At 42.4% G+C, this 14,713-nt stretch overlaps 1 protein-coding gene across 3 annotated transcripts in view; it reads left to right on the top strand.

The window, feature by feature from the left end:
• Positions 1–14,713, top strand: part of LOC113021449 (neurabin-2-like) — a 36,692-nt gene that overhangs the window by 13,258 nt on the left and 8,721 nt on the right. For all 3 annotated transcript variants that reach the window (XM_026166148.1, XM_026166146.1, XM_026166147.1), the window contains exons 6-9: positions 8,273–8,405; positions 8,833–8,953; positions 9,669–9,773; positions 10,229–10,364. In XM_026166148.1, the coding sequence (XP_026021933.1) occupies positions 8,273–8,405; positions 8,833–8,953; positions 9,669–9,773; positions 10,229–10,364 (495 nt within the window). The remainder of the gene's footprint in view (positions 1–8,272; positions 8,406–8,832; positions 8,954–9,668; positions 9,774–10,228; positions 10,365–14,713) is intronic.

The following is a 14,713-nucleotide window of genomic DNA, read 5'->3' as shown; positions in this document are numbered from 1 at the left end:
CAATGCAAAGAAGAAAACAGTGATGCTTGTCCAGTCGCTTTGACATTACTGTGTTACAAGAAATGTCAGACATGAAGAATTATTAATAAATCAAATCTGACATAGCAGAGATCATCGTTTTGGTTCAGAGGAAGCTTCAACAGTTAAAGCTAGACTCAGCAGTTATGTGCACACACACACACACACACACACACACACACACACACACACACACACACACACACACACACACGCTTCCTACTCATATGCTCGTTGCTATAGAAGATCTATAAATGACGCCGCACTGAAGCGGAGGTTTATGAGGGGGAATGAAATGAAATCACAGCCAAGCAGCAGTGCAGATTACTCACAGTCTAAAGGAGAAAGAACAAAACAACTTGATTTCAGAGTACTGAAGCTACCGGTCAATAGCTTCAGCTGGACCAGGGAACAATAGTCTTTCAACAGGCCTCGCCTCAGGGGCATCTTCTGTCAGGAAAAGTTGTCCAGTGCTGACACGGTGCCAAGCTAGCTAAACTTGGAAACATAAACATCCCGTCTGACAGAAAGTTGGCTTGCTTCAAAAGAGTGTTGGACCTCAACCAGATGCAGGAAGACCATTGGTTGCTGGGTGAAGCGCCTGATAAGCCTTTAGATGCAGGTTATATGCTTTTGGAGGGGCCTCGGTTCGCGGCACAATACAAGCAAAAGAACATTACGTGATATATCGGCTGTTTCGGGGTAGATATGAATGAGTGTGGAAAAGCTTTAATTTCAGGTAACACAAATGAGTCTGACATATTTGTTGGAACAAACACACTTGGTGTACATGAAGCGCCATTAGAGGAGCGGACGTTGTTTGATTTGAACCCATCGCTCGTCTGAGAGGTGTCCCGCTGCAGGGAACAGAGACGCTCACTGTCCGAGCATGTCGAGTGCCGTCAGCAGCCGGTTTCTGGAACGGAGTAATTGCTGTTCTTGCATCATGAAGTTGGCGTTAGCCAGCACAGCTCAGAGCTCCTCAAGTGTTGAGCAAGTCTGCAGAACATCGCTTCATTAAAATGTCCTCTGCAGCTGAAATGCCATGTGATTACAGCACGGGTTAATCAGCCTGTGTGAGAGGTCTTGTGATTTTTGGACTTGCACGCGGACGCTGTGTCATCATAAAGGTTAATGCGTGATGAAGACACGTCGGAGTGGCCGCTGTAGGTTGCTATGCGATTGGTCTAAACTTTCTCTCACACACACAGTGCAGATGCTGACTTGTGTACAAGGCCACCTCTGTAGGACTGTTAAAAGCAGCAGCTGGAATGTGGATGGGTGTGTTTGTTTTCCTCAGGGAGGAAAAAAAAGCGCGCACAAGCAGGGGAAGCCGGCTGATAAGAATCACAGAATAGAGCTTTGTTTGGATTTAAAAAACTACCTGGTGTGTACAGTTATGTGAACTGAAGGGGGAAAATCTCTTTACAAAGGTAATGATGCTCCCAGTTGTGACTGAAATCAGTTAAAAGCCGCCTTTGATTACGTGCGTCACAGATTCAACAAGATGCTGCAAACGTTGCTCAGCATCACATAGCGGCTGCAGATTTGCCAGGATGTAAAATCTCTCGTCTCATCTCGTGCTCCACTGGATTAAGATCTGGGGACTGTTCAAACTGGTCTCTTTAACAGGTTCAAAAAACCAGTTTGAGATGATTGGAGCTTTGGGACATGGTGTGCTATCCTGCTGGAAGTAACCATCAGAAAATGGGCACGCTGTGCTAATAGAGGGATGGACGTGGTCAGCAACAATACTCAGATCAGCCCGTCTGCCAGTTCAGTCACTTAATCTCCTTTTTTCTTCATTCTGGTGCTTAGTTTGAACATGTCCGGACGTCTGAATAAATGAGTTACTGCTGCGATTGGCTGATTAGATAACGGAGTGAATAAGCAGGTGGACCTAATGAAGTGGCTTGTGAGTGTTTATAGTGTTACAATAGTGGATGTTCATATTAAACAGGGTTTCACATATGCAGAAATGTTTAAAGCTTCAGACTGCTCTGTTTCAGGCCTTTTTTCTGCTCTTGGATCTTTATGATGTCATAAAGACAGTTTATGGAGTGAATGTGTTTGAATGTCCTCATTGAGTCTGCAGCAGGAATAAGATAAGTAAGGATTATTTAAAGTTACCCTAGTAGAGTCCGAGAATAAAAATACTGAGCTTGAAATGAGCATAAATAAAATGGACCCAACCTTAATGGCTGCAGGACCAGTGTGGAGGGGGAGGAGGGTCGATGGGATGTGGCAGGAAGTGCTGGAAGAGTGGCTTCCCTTTGACTGTGACATGAGCAGAAACTGAAAGTAGTGCGATTCACAAATTCAGAACTATTTATGCAGATCCCCAGAGGAGCTCTGCCCACACACTCGTGCTCAGTGTCACATCACTAATCAAATCGATTAAATCTGGTGCCTGTTGTTTATTAACTCGAGGTTCACTCAGAGGTCACGTGTCCACAGCGCTACGCAGCCATACCCCGAGCCGCCCAACGAAGACTGGCTGGCTAAAATTCTGATCCCATCTGAAATGAATGAAATTCGATTAAAGATCCAAATTCAGACGTCACCGTGGCAGTTACAATAAAACTTACCTGCAGACCTGTGATCTGGACTTTGCAGCATTCAGTGAGAAGCTTTCCTCTGCCAGCTGCTTCTCGGCTCTGTGCTGCCTTTCAGTACGGACAAATTACAACCCAGGAGATGCCAACGCCTGAGGACTCGTCTCCACCAGATATGACTCAACCTGAATTTTCTTGTGATCCATCTGTCAGACCTTAATTTAGAGCCATGCTTCATCCAGGTGGCATTCACATAAGACGCTTTTTCAAATATTTATCAAGGCACACCTCGCTCCTCTGTTGTACAGCCTGTGATAGTGCTCTCAGTTGACCGGCGGCTAACTCAGATGGCGGTTTTGATATCTCTCTGGCAGCTCGCGCCACTTACAGAGGCGGTGTCGGCGGATTCAATTTTGTTTCTACCTGTTGGGACGCGCCAGCCGCCGGGACAATTAGATCACATGACTAAGCTGAACATATTTGAAAGAGGTGTTAAAATTCAGACGTTAATTCCAGTTTTATTTTTCCAGCTCCGGCTCACAACAACAGTTGTCTCACGATGCTTTAACGGAGAGTTTAAAACTGTCAATTACACTGTGACTGACCTCCTGCTTACACAGGCCTTCGGAAAATACTGGTTTTAAAGACCGGCTGAGACAGGCAGACCTGCAGGAGGATACAAACAAACTGAGAACACCCACACGTTTATAATTACGCTGACATTTTACAGTGGCAAAGGCGAGTTTTCTCTGTATAAACACTGTTTAGCTTGTTATCACATGGAAAACTCGTTTTTTAAAAAGGAGCTGATGCTCACGTATCAGAAACCAGAACTAGGAAGTCTCTGATAAAGTATGAGGTGATTCACCAGTACACCAGTATAAATCGATACATTTCAGCATGACTGCAAAAAACTCAAAATATCAGGATGTGCTTGTTTGCGTTTTGGCTAAAAAAAAAGAAGAAGCATGTTTACATGATTAATACGACTTTAAAAACCTCTACAGTAGGTAAACAAAAACCGACGGGTGCTAACCAATGTTAGCCTGACCCACAAACAAGCTAGCTGCTTCCTCCTGTTTCCAGTGTTTATACTACGCGACATTATCTGCCTGCTGCTTATAGAGATCTAACAACATGTATGTAGCTCATGTCAAGTGAACGCCCCAAAGCTTTACTTATTGCTTTTATTTTTTACTTAAAAAAAAATTATTAGATTTTTATTTAACTTATTACTTGTAGGGTATTTTTAATTGAATAAGTAAAATTAAATGTTTAATATCAGTAAAGAACGGCCTCGTATATCCATCCATCCACACTGAGCCCGGCCGATATATTGGACCATGTCAGCTATTTGCTGATCTGAGCAAAGAATTTGAAATGAAATAGGAAATTAAACGAGGATCTTTTCAGATATAACCATCAGATATAGTTACATGAGATTTTTAATTGCAAAATATTGGCACCAGTTTGGATCTGACGGGCTTTAAATCAATCCTTCATTCCAGCTTTTTGTGTAGTTTCACGAGTTTTGTGGGGCTCCTCTGATTGGTTTAAACTTCACATGACGTTGGAGACAAAGCCTACTGCTGTAAGCTACAGAGAGGCTACACAGCCCTGTCATGGCGGCTGTGTTGGAGGCCCGGGCTGGTCCCCGGGGACTTCTCGGTGGCTTGGCTTTTATCCAGCGTGTAGTAAGTTTGTAGCTTCTGACTGGCCCGGTTCTGCTGAGGCTTCCATTCACAGCATTGTCAGTCGAAAGAAAGACATGTATTGTTTTCACATCATATTCACTGAAGGGCTGAGCTGATCTGTATGAGCTTCACTTGTTCCCAAAGACGCGAATACTGGTTATTCATTCAAACTGACAAAAGACGAGGTCTTAATACACAATTGTGAAGCGGTCTGCAGGTTCGATTTGATTCTTGTCATCAACAGTCATCATTACAGAGTGACTTCTCTTTTTGAAGTAAAAATGTTCAAATACACCAAGTTGCCCAAGTTTAAATGAACATTTTAATATTTGTCGGTGTTTGTTTCTCTGGGACTCTGCAGCAGAGTCTGTGAGCCACGCTGCCAAACCCAGTGGAGCTTTAAAGTGGATACTGTTATAACAGGACGGAGCCTCTTAGCTGACCCGGCAGCTAGCTGGTCAAATCAGTAAAGAGCCTGACACCAAGGGTTTATTATGATTATGCAAAGTGAACAAACTACCAGCATATGTTTACCTATTTCAAGAGAGTAACATTGAACGTATTGATCCTGTGTTAAAAAATCAATATAGATTAGTAAAGTAACAAACTTCATTGAAATACATTAAGGAGATTGTTTAAGTGCGTAACCTCCATTGGTTTTACTCACTGTTTAAATACTATGTAGTACCACAATCAGTACTGTGGAAATGTTCTGGACTGGAGGAGGAAGAATAGCCCAGATTAAGTCATAATGATGTCATTAGGTTTATCTCAGCCTGAAATCTGAGACCATAAATTTCAGAGAGATGGCGTGAGTTACAGTGGATGAAAATCCCTGTCATGTTACATTATGGGGTTCTTCTTCAGAGTGGGCCTAAATTAGGACTCTAATGCTTCTCCCAACAACCACACCTTAATCTTAAGTTAATATATTACTAAACTGCTGAAGAAGCCAATTTATCTTAAACCGTGTTTGCTGTTTAGTTTTGTGGCAATTTTGACTTTTATTTTAAGGCACCTGTTGTAATATTGGAACGTGTATTGATCTTCTGTAGAAACTTTTCTATCATTGCTGTTAAGTTCTGGTCACGGCTGATGGCCCCGCCCCTCCCTGGTTCTGACAGTTTCTTTCCCGCTGTCAGCAGATGCTTTCTCCTGTTAGTTTTCTCTCTCTTATTGTTTACCTTTGGCGCTGTACAAGTAACGCTGGACTGAGTCTAGGTTGTTTACTCCCATGAATCTAGGTTACAGGTGCATGTTAACTTTAAGGGTCAGCTTTTCAGTTCAGAGTACTTCTGCAGGGTTACAGACTTTAGAGGCGACCTTGTTCCTGTCGTTGGGTGCACTTTACTTTTTTTGTTATTTTGTTTATGTTCTACCTGCTGTTTTATCTTTCTTTGTTTGTGTGTTTGTTTTCCTGAGGAACAGTAGAGATTGTGTTTCTGACATCTTAAAGGAACACCCTAAAGCTTCATGTACGCACAGACACACACGCTAACTAAGCTTTAAAGTTACTCGACAGGAAGGAAGCGTGACAACAGGAAGCAGTCTTACAATCCCGCCCTCCGACCCTGTTTGTGTCACAGTATTTGTGTGTGTACCTCCTACGCTCGAGGGAATGTAATAATACTGTTACATAAAGGCCTATGGGTCTGTGTGTACACACACACACACACACACACACACACACACACACACACACACACACACACACATATTAGCATATCTACCAGACAGGGACAGTGAGAGAGAGCATATCAGTGCCAAAATCCCGCTGGGCAAGCCTGAGGTTGCCATGGAAATGAAGCCACGTGATCACAGAGGTGGTCACCAGGGAGACAGATGCTGCTGACCTTTTTTAACAGGGGGGGGTGGGGTGGTTTGGATGGGCTTCAGTAGAAAGATATGGAGCACAGTACAGTGAGAGTGTACGGACTGTGTCTAAAGCCAGTGTGTGAATGTGTGTGTGAATGGGTGGATGACTGGATATGTAAAGCGCTTTGGGGTCCTTAGGGACTAGAAAAGCGCTATATAAATACAGGCCATTTACCATTTACCATAAAGCCACAATAGATGTAAATGGTTATTGTGAGATAATATTTCTGGATGCTTCGCCCAGTATCGCAGGCTAATGATGTGCAGTGAAGATCTAATGCATCAGTTAAAAACAAGGGAAGTATGTAGAAGCGTACTTCCCTAGCATGCAAACATGCCACCTGTCAAAACCAAGCCACAGCGAGACCCAGCGTCCTCCTGCATGTCCTGGTCTGTGTGCAGTGTTTGTAACCTTATGGCTCTAGAATAAAAAGAGCTAAAGCTGCACCTTTTTCAAAGCAGCACTGGATCAGAGTTGGAGATGGGAAAAGTGTTGAGACGGAGGTTTATTATGAGGCTCTCCAGCTCCCCTCAGCTCATTAGTTCTGGTGTGTGTCCTTGCACCTTTTGATTGACTCTCACCGTTCTCGTCTGCTCCCATTGGAGAGCTTTAAGTTTCTCTTAGGAGTTGATCAAGATGAAGCCAGAGGTAAATGCATATAGAGCTTATTCACTGTGTGGACGGGAAGAACAACTTTAAGTGGCCTCAAATGTTGCTGTATGATGAGACATATGTATAATCTAATAATAATACAAGAATAATAGTATACACACTAAATATATACATTCTTTCACATTATGATCATTTCTGAGCTTTAATTTGTGATTTTTAATTAATTAATCAATTGTTTTGCAACTAAGAGGTGTCTAAAATATTGAATTAGGTGCACCTTACAGGATGAACCACTTTTCCCTTCATAACTTCCTTAATTATCCATTGCATAGATTCAACAAGGCGCTGGAAACATTCCTCAGAGACTGTAGTTCATATCGACGTGACAGCATCACACAGTTGCTGCAGATTTGTTGCCTACACATCCAAAGGTGCTCTATTGATTTACGACCTACAGGCCATTTGAGTGCAGTGTGTTGGTGTGAGATGATTTGAGTTTTGTGACATGGGACAATATCCTGTTGGAATATGGATACGCTGTGGTCATAAAGGGATGCACATGGTCAATAACAATACTGCTGTGGTGTTAAAATGATGCTCAGTTTGTACTCACGGGCACAAAATGTACCATTAAAATATTCCTCACACCATTACACCACCAGTGGCCTTATCCAGTGATACAAGGCATACAGTGGGTCCATGCTTTGATGCTGTTTATGGCAAATTCTGACTTCTGAGAGTAAGAGAAAATGAGACTCATCACACAAGGCAACATGTTAAAAATAAGCTTTTTTAACCTTTATTTGACAGCCTTGCAGTGAAGAGTAGACCGTAAAGTGTTTCCCCAGAGAACTGCTGCTCACTGGATATCAACTGTAAACCCTGCAGATGGTGGTGTGGGGAAATCCAGTGTTGTGTTGTCTGAACAGCAGTTTGTGAAATACTCATACCAACCTGTCAACAACAATATGTTCAGACTCCTCTTTCTTTTGGGCACAGCTACAGCTTCTTTGTGCCTTCCCTTGTTTCCTTTCTATTCTCTACAGCTCCTGTCCAAAGAAGAATAATTGGAGAGAAAGAAAATCCCCAGTCTTATGCTTGGTCTTCTTAACCATACCTCAGTGCACAAAGTTCCTGATTAGATATTCTGTTTAACAAGAGGTTGAACAGGTGTTGCTAACGTCGTAGCCATCTTCGTTCTTGTCTACAACGTGAGCAAAATATCCCCAAACAGTTGAGTGAAAAAGACCTTTTTCAAATGGCAGATACAGTTTGATTGATGATGTTTAAGGTTAAATATTTCAATTTTTGTATGAAAAATGATTGGGACATATACCTGAACATGCAAAAAGACGTGTGTAGCACATCAGCATCAAACCTTCACCAGTCACTGTGAGCTTATGAGGCTTTCATGTAGGAGTTCCTCAGGGAACTTTCCGAGTGCCTCTGTTTTTACACTTAGCCCTCTCAGTTAGATGCATTTGGATTAGCTATCTGATCGTTTGCCCTCTGCATAGGTCTTTACCACCTACTCTAATGAAGATTACGACCGACGTAATGATGACGTTGACCCCATGGCAGCGTCAGCTGAGTACGAGCTGGAGAAGAGGGTCGAAAAGTTGGACCTGTTTCCCGTCGAGCTGGAGAAAGGTTTGCACGCGTCTTACATGTCACCGAGAGTCACTCAGTCAAGCCTCTTATGTAACTGTACACACTCACACAAGAGGCTGCAGTTAGTGGACATACACTGTCGCTCTAACAGCTCCATTATCCCCTTATGGGATTAAATTTAGCACAGATTGGCCTAATTAGTAGCCAGTAACTCTGAAGGTAATGGATTTGAACCAGCAACCATGCGTGACGGCTGCTCTCAGCACTGTATAATAGCTATAATTTCACTAATATTTAATAGCTTGAATGTGGATAAATCCCACATGCTTTTTTCCGTCACTCTATAATATGATTAGTTATTATGATAGCAAAATAAATATGACAGGATTCTAATTAACAGTAATGATGTATTTATGTTTTAATTTTCAGCACTGAGATATGGCTCTGTTGTCTGTGTGTCTTTCAGACAGTGACGGCCTCGGTATCAGTATCATTGGTATGGGTGCAGGAGCTGATATGGGCCTGGAGAAGCTGGGGATCTTTGTTAAGACGGTCACTGAGGGCGGAGCTGCGCAGAGAGACGGCAGGTACCTTCTTCAACCTGCCTGCCCCGACATGCATTTTTCATTCTTTCAGTTTTATTTATATAGCTCGAAATCACAGCAACAGCTGTCTCAAGGTGCTTTATATCGTAAGGTAAAGAGCCTGCAGTAAATCAAAGAGAACAGAGAAAACCCAACAATCATATGACCTCTATGAGACAGTGGGAAGGAAAAACTCCCTTTGAACAGGAAGAAACCTCCAGCAGAACCAGGCTCAGGGAGGGGCGGCCTAGACCTAATGCAGCATAAGGGACGAGTCAAGGTCACATGATCCAACACTAACTATGTGCTTTATCAAAAAGCAATAGTTGGCCCTTTTTTGTAGGCTTAACACTATTTTTCTTTGGACAGCATGCATGATTATTGATTATTAGCTAAATGTACACTTTTGCCTTAAATGTATTTCTTTGCAAACTTGATTCTTTAGCTGATAGTTGCTCACTACTGTTACCTTCTTCTCATTAGTGTGAGTGCAAGTTTTTAAAGCTCTTTGTTAGAGACACCAGTTTAAAATAAACAGGCAAAAGCATAAAATGCCACAGGCTAGGATGTTACACGGAGCCAGTGCTAGTCCACAGGCCTGTCTGGTCAAAGACACTCATAGTTACATTTGTCGTTGCATGTGAGAGGTGTGTTCACTGAGCGACCTTGGTCTTCTCCAAACATCGCTCTGCATACAGTGTTCTCTTTGTGTCTGTAGGATCCAGGTGAATGACCTCATAGTGGAGGTTGATGGGACCAGCCTGGTTGGTGTTACTCAGAGCTTTGCTGCCACTGTCCTCCGCAATACCACCGGCAAAGTCAGGTCTGTGTCGCACTCACTCTAAACACGCACACAGTTGTGTTTTCATATCTTTGTGAGGACATAATGCTTCCTGTAGCTGCTTCCCCTAACCATCAAGAATGAGTGTCTAATCCTAACATAACCTCATTGCAATCGTGACGCTAAAACCACATTTTGTCCCCATAAGGGCTGCTGGTCCCCACAGGTAGAGTAACACTCCAACGTGTGGTCCCCACATCTCCATTTTTGAAACACATTTCACATTATGGAAGCTCTTTTTGTCCATTAGTGGTATAAATTGCATATTATTACTTTTTTTTTTTAGTTGGTGTGTTTTGAAGCTCTGGAGTTTTTCAGGTTTGATGTTGATACAGTGAATTTTTTCATGTTTTCCACATATGCAGTTTGTGTAAAATGTTTCATTGTTTCCTTTTCTTGCGAATGACAAATCCTAAGTTTTTGGTTTTGTTTTCTAGGTTTGTGATTGGCCGGGAGAAGCCGGGGGAACAGAGTGAAGTGGCTCAGCTGATCCAGCAGACTCTGGAACAGGAGAGGTGGCAGAGAGAGATGATGGAGCAGAGATACAAACAGTACATGGATGATGATGAGGAGGTACATGCTACACCTCTCCGTCGTGTGGGAGGGAAAAGAACAGCCACTGATATCATTTTCGAGGCACAGCTACCACACCAACGTTGGCTGGGTGCACGCCGCGCAGACATAGCTCAGTAGGCAACTCCCCCGTGACATTTCATTGTCCTGCCCTGCGTGTGGTCTTCCTGTTGATGCGCTGCTGAGGGGCGGTTCTTGACACATGCCATGTGACACATTGCAGCAGCAGCACTCTCAGCTTGAGAGGGTGATAAACACAGTCAGTTCTCCTCACTGCACCTCCTTTGTCCTTTGAAATAGTCAAAAATAATGAAAAAGTCGTTGTTTTTAGTCAGTAAACACAGAATCCAAACGCACTTTGGCCTGCATTTGGAAGGCAACATTGCTCTACTTCACAAAGATATCCTGCATGTAGTCATTAAATTCATTTTCACAAGCCTTTTGATGGTGTTAGTGGTTGTTAGCCACAGGAAATCCAACATGTGTACATGGGAAAATGCCTGTCTGTGCTCCACCACATGCCATTTCAAACTCAGTCCAGCATCTCCACCGTCTGGTCAGAGAGAGAAACTGCATCAATACAGAAATCATTAAATTCCTAGTTTCTAGGGTCAGGTTTCATAATTAAAACAGTGGGACCAGGCTGTTTCCTACACATGGCTCATGGGACAGAGTGTGGCTTGTAGGCTGGGTATCGTCACTGATTTCCAGAATCATCTCAATTCCGATTCACAAGGTCCTGATTCGATTCGAATCGGGGAAATTTTGCCTCAGACAGTCAGAAATATTATAATTCTGGTCATTTATCGGCACATATCCATATTTTTATAGCTATAAAAAGAAAGCTGAGACTTATGAGACTTTGTCAAAGGTGTGAGCATCACAGCAGACGCTTTAGTGTCAAAGTAACTGAGCATAAAACACAGAAAAACATGTTATTGGGTTTTTATAGCAGAGAACCTTAAAAATATTGTGCAGTAGCATGAATCAACATATAAACATCACCTGATGCTGCTGAAGTGAAGCAGAGGATTAATTAGAGACACAGCTGAGCATTTTGCAATTTCACATCATTTTAAAAAGTTTACATTTCTTCAGTATTGAACAGCAGAAACGAGACTTTCTTGTCGGAAATCAGTTAAATTTAAAAAAATAAAACCAGCAGCAGACAGCGCTGTACACAACAGTAGAGAGAGAGAGCTGTGCATGAAGTGTGATTTTATTGTGGTGGAAGCAAAACAGCAAAAGAGGAAATTCATGACGATGATGATGTGAAGCTTAGTTTGATCTTCAGTCGTTTTTGGTTGTAGAGTATTGAAACCTGCAGCTTCGGAGTCTAGCGCCAAAAAGACGTAAACACAAAGCACGGACCCGCCGACGCATCAGAATCTGTGCGCTGACGGCTGAGAAAGCAGACATCTGTGATGCGTCGGCGCGTTGTGTTTACGTCTTTGTGCTGAATGCGTGTACCTGCTCTGGTTTGCTGTTTGGTTGTTGTCGAAATTTTGTGAGGTTTAACCTGAGATTCTGGCATGTCGGGCAAAATAAATTTACATTTAAAAATCGATTCAGGATTCTAATGATAGACTCCTAACATTTCATCACTCTACAGCCTAAAATGAAAGAGCTCTGATTTCATGCCTGGGGGCAAATGTCAACTCAAGGCTTGTGTACTTTGGTTTGGTTAGCCAGAGAAGCCACAGAGCACAGCTGCAGTTATCAGAGGATGTTGATATGGACGGCAGCGTGCGCTCTGGTTTGCTGCAGTCTTGTAATAAATACAGTTACTTTACAGTATTTACCTCAAATTGTGTCCGAGTAGGAAGAGTAAGCAGAGAGGAAGACACGGTGCAGTCATTGTGCAAAGCAATCATGTATTAAGTAATACATTTTAGTTAATGCGTTTGTTAGCCTGGAAGAAAACATGCTGGACACGGGCTAATGTGAGGCTAATTTACTTTGTAACACAAAGAAGAATAAGACGAATGATCAGCAGGCTGTTATCGATTGTGTGAATGCTTTTAGTGGAAGACGATGTGCTGGCTGCTTTTTGTTCCAAGGGAATGAGTCTGAACTGTCAAACCACTGACCAGATCGTTTCTTTCACTTAATTTGTGACTGCATACTTGACCTAGTTGCCATTTATATCATTTTATATGACGGGTACTCCCGCCAATTAGATTATGAAGAGACAGACGACTGAAATGTACCACACAGTGCTATGAGTGTAAAGCTAATGCCAGCAACTAGCTAACATCTAACAAATGACTAAGTTCTGTTTGAAAAAATAAATAAAAAATAAAATTCACTAATCATGTTTAGAGTTTTTTTGTAACGGTTACCTTTGGAGATGTTGGTAGGTGACTGAGATACCTTTTGTCTACCAAAGCAACCTGGCTTTGCACTAAGTAGCATAAGACTGTTTTAAGCTAACTAGCTTAAAGAGTATAAGCCACCAAACTGTGAAACCACATGCATGAGCTTAGCCTAGCCAAGAGTCCTTTTTGACTCTTGGAATGACCAAAACTTACCAAATGGACTTTTGACTTCAAACGATCGCAACTGAACTCCTAAACCCAAAGGGACAGTGTATAGTGTATCAAACATGAGCATTGAAAAACCAACTAAATGTGGTGGTGCTGTAAGCCTGCATTAGATCTGAACGCCACCAGATGCCGATTGCTCTGATTGCAAAAAGATTTTGGGAGCATGGAAAAGGCTTTCTGACCTGACTGCAGACAGTTTCCTGGTTAGCTACTTGTTTTGGGTCATACTGAATAAAACATTTAGTCTATTTTGGTAAAACTATTTTTCCATTGGATTTTCCGTTGATTTGCTCTTTGGCTAAAAACCTGGAGATTGACAAGCGTCCGGCAGTGAGCCGGAGGGTTCAGACCCAACCCTCCTCTTTCTGGTGTTTTTGTTGTTGTTGTTGTTGTTGTTGTTGTTTTGTTTTTCCTTTCAAACCAAGATAGAGATGGACTGGGCCCTATTTCAGGAAGCCGGTTTAGAAAACTCAGAGTGAAAAACGATACGCAGGGTTGAGTAACCCCGAACTGTCCAACTCGGAATATTCGGTTTCAGAAAGGCTGATAACAATTAATTCAGTCAACGCGGAGTTGCTTTAACCCCAAGTTAAGCGCGCGCACGAGGATACATAAAGCCCTGATTAGTGGAGCACAGATTAAGCGAGTCACCATGGAGACGGAGGGAAAGAAGGCGCGGTCAATGTATTTTACAGCGCTTGAGGCTGAAATTCTGATGGCAGCATATGCCGATAACATGCAAATTTTGCGGAAAAAAAGTAACACAGCCTCAGCTGCAAAAGAAAGAGAGCATGCATGGCAAAACATAGCCGACAGAGTCAATGCGTGAGTGTTAATTTAAACATTGATCTAGGGATTTCCACCCATTTAACACGTTATTTTATTACATTTTATTTTATTTTTTATTTTATACATTTTATTTCATGATGTGATGTGAGCGCAGGTGCAACCCAACAGGCCCCAAACGTTCCTGGCAGCAAGTAAAAATGAAATATAAAAATATAGTCCAAACAGGTAAGGTGTAATTGTATTATGAGCCATAGTGCTTGGTCTGTGTGTCCGATGTAAATCAATTGCAGTTAGAGGCTACATTAATTTCCCGTCTGTAAGCACTTATTGAAATTATCTGAGCACATTACAAGTACATATTTGCTTACTCTGTATGCTCAAATGTGACCCGTTATAGCCAACAGGAAAAAACAGCAGAGGGCCGAAAAACAGGTGGGGGTCCTCCACCACCACCACTCACAGAGGCTGAGCAGTTGGCTTCCACATTTGTGATAATGTTGGCAGCATCACATATGATCTTCACAGTGCAGAGAACACAAATTAGCATCCATTACTATAATGAAATAATTTGTTAGTTTGAAATGCTACAGGGAACTATGTACCTGTACATTAATGCTGTGGAAAGACTTCCTGTTCACATAGTCTCCTTCATTTACTGAAGGAGCAATGATTGGAATGTGAGTGCCATCTGTACAGCCAATCACGCCTGGGAACCGTGAGAATAAATGTAAAATTTAAGTAGTAGTCCAAGTATCACCACATCATGAATTAAGTTTTGTTCATCCTGATACCTGCAATTTTGTGGCATCCCTCTTTGATGAATCTTGTGGGTCTGTGACCGGGGAACACCACAAACGAGTACAGGAGACGTTTCAGTGCAACTGTAACATTCCTGACTGCCCGACAGACGGTAGCCTTGGAAACGTGCTCAGCGTCACCAATATTATACAGAAAGCTCCCGTTTGCAAAAAACCGAAGTGCAATACAAATAATATGTACAGAACTGAGAGGATG

This window comes from Astatotilapia calliptera, chromosome 4 (genome assembly GCF_900246225.1).
Source record: "Astatotilapia calliptera chromosome 4, fAstCal1.2, whole genome shotgun sequence".
Lineage (NCBI taxonomy): Eukaryota > Metazoa > Chordata > Actinopteri > Cichliformes > Cichlidae > Astatotilapia > Astatotilapia calliptera.
Note: the sequence above shows the minus strand (reverse complement) of the source record. Positions and strands in the feature narration are given on the sequence as shown.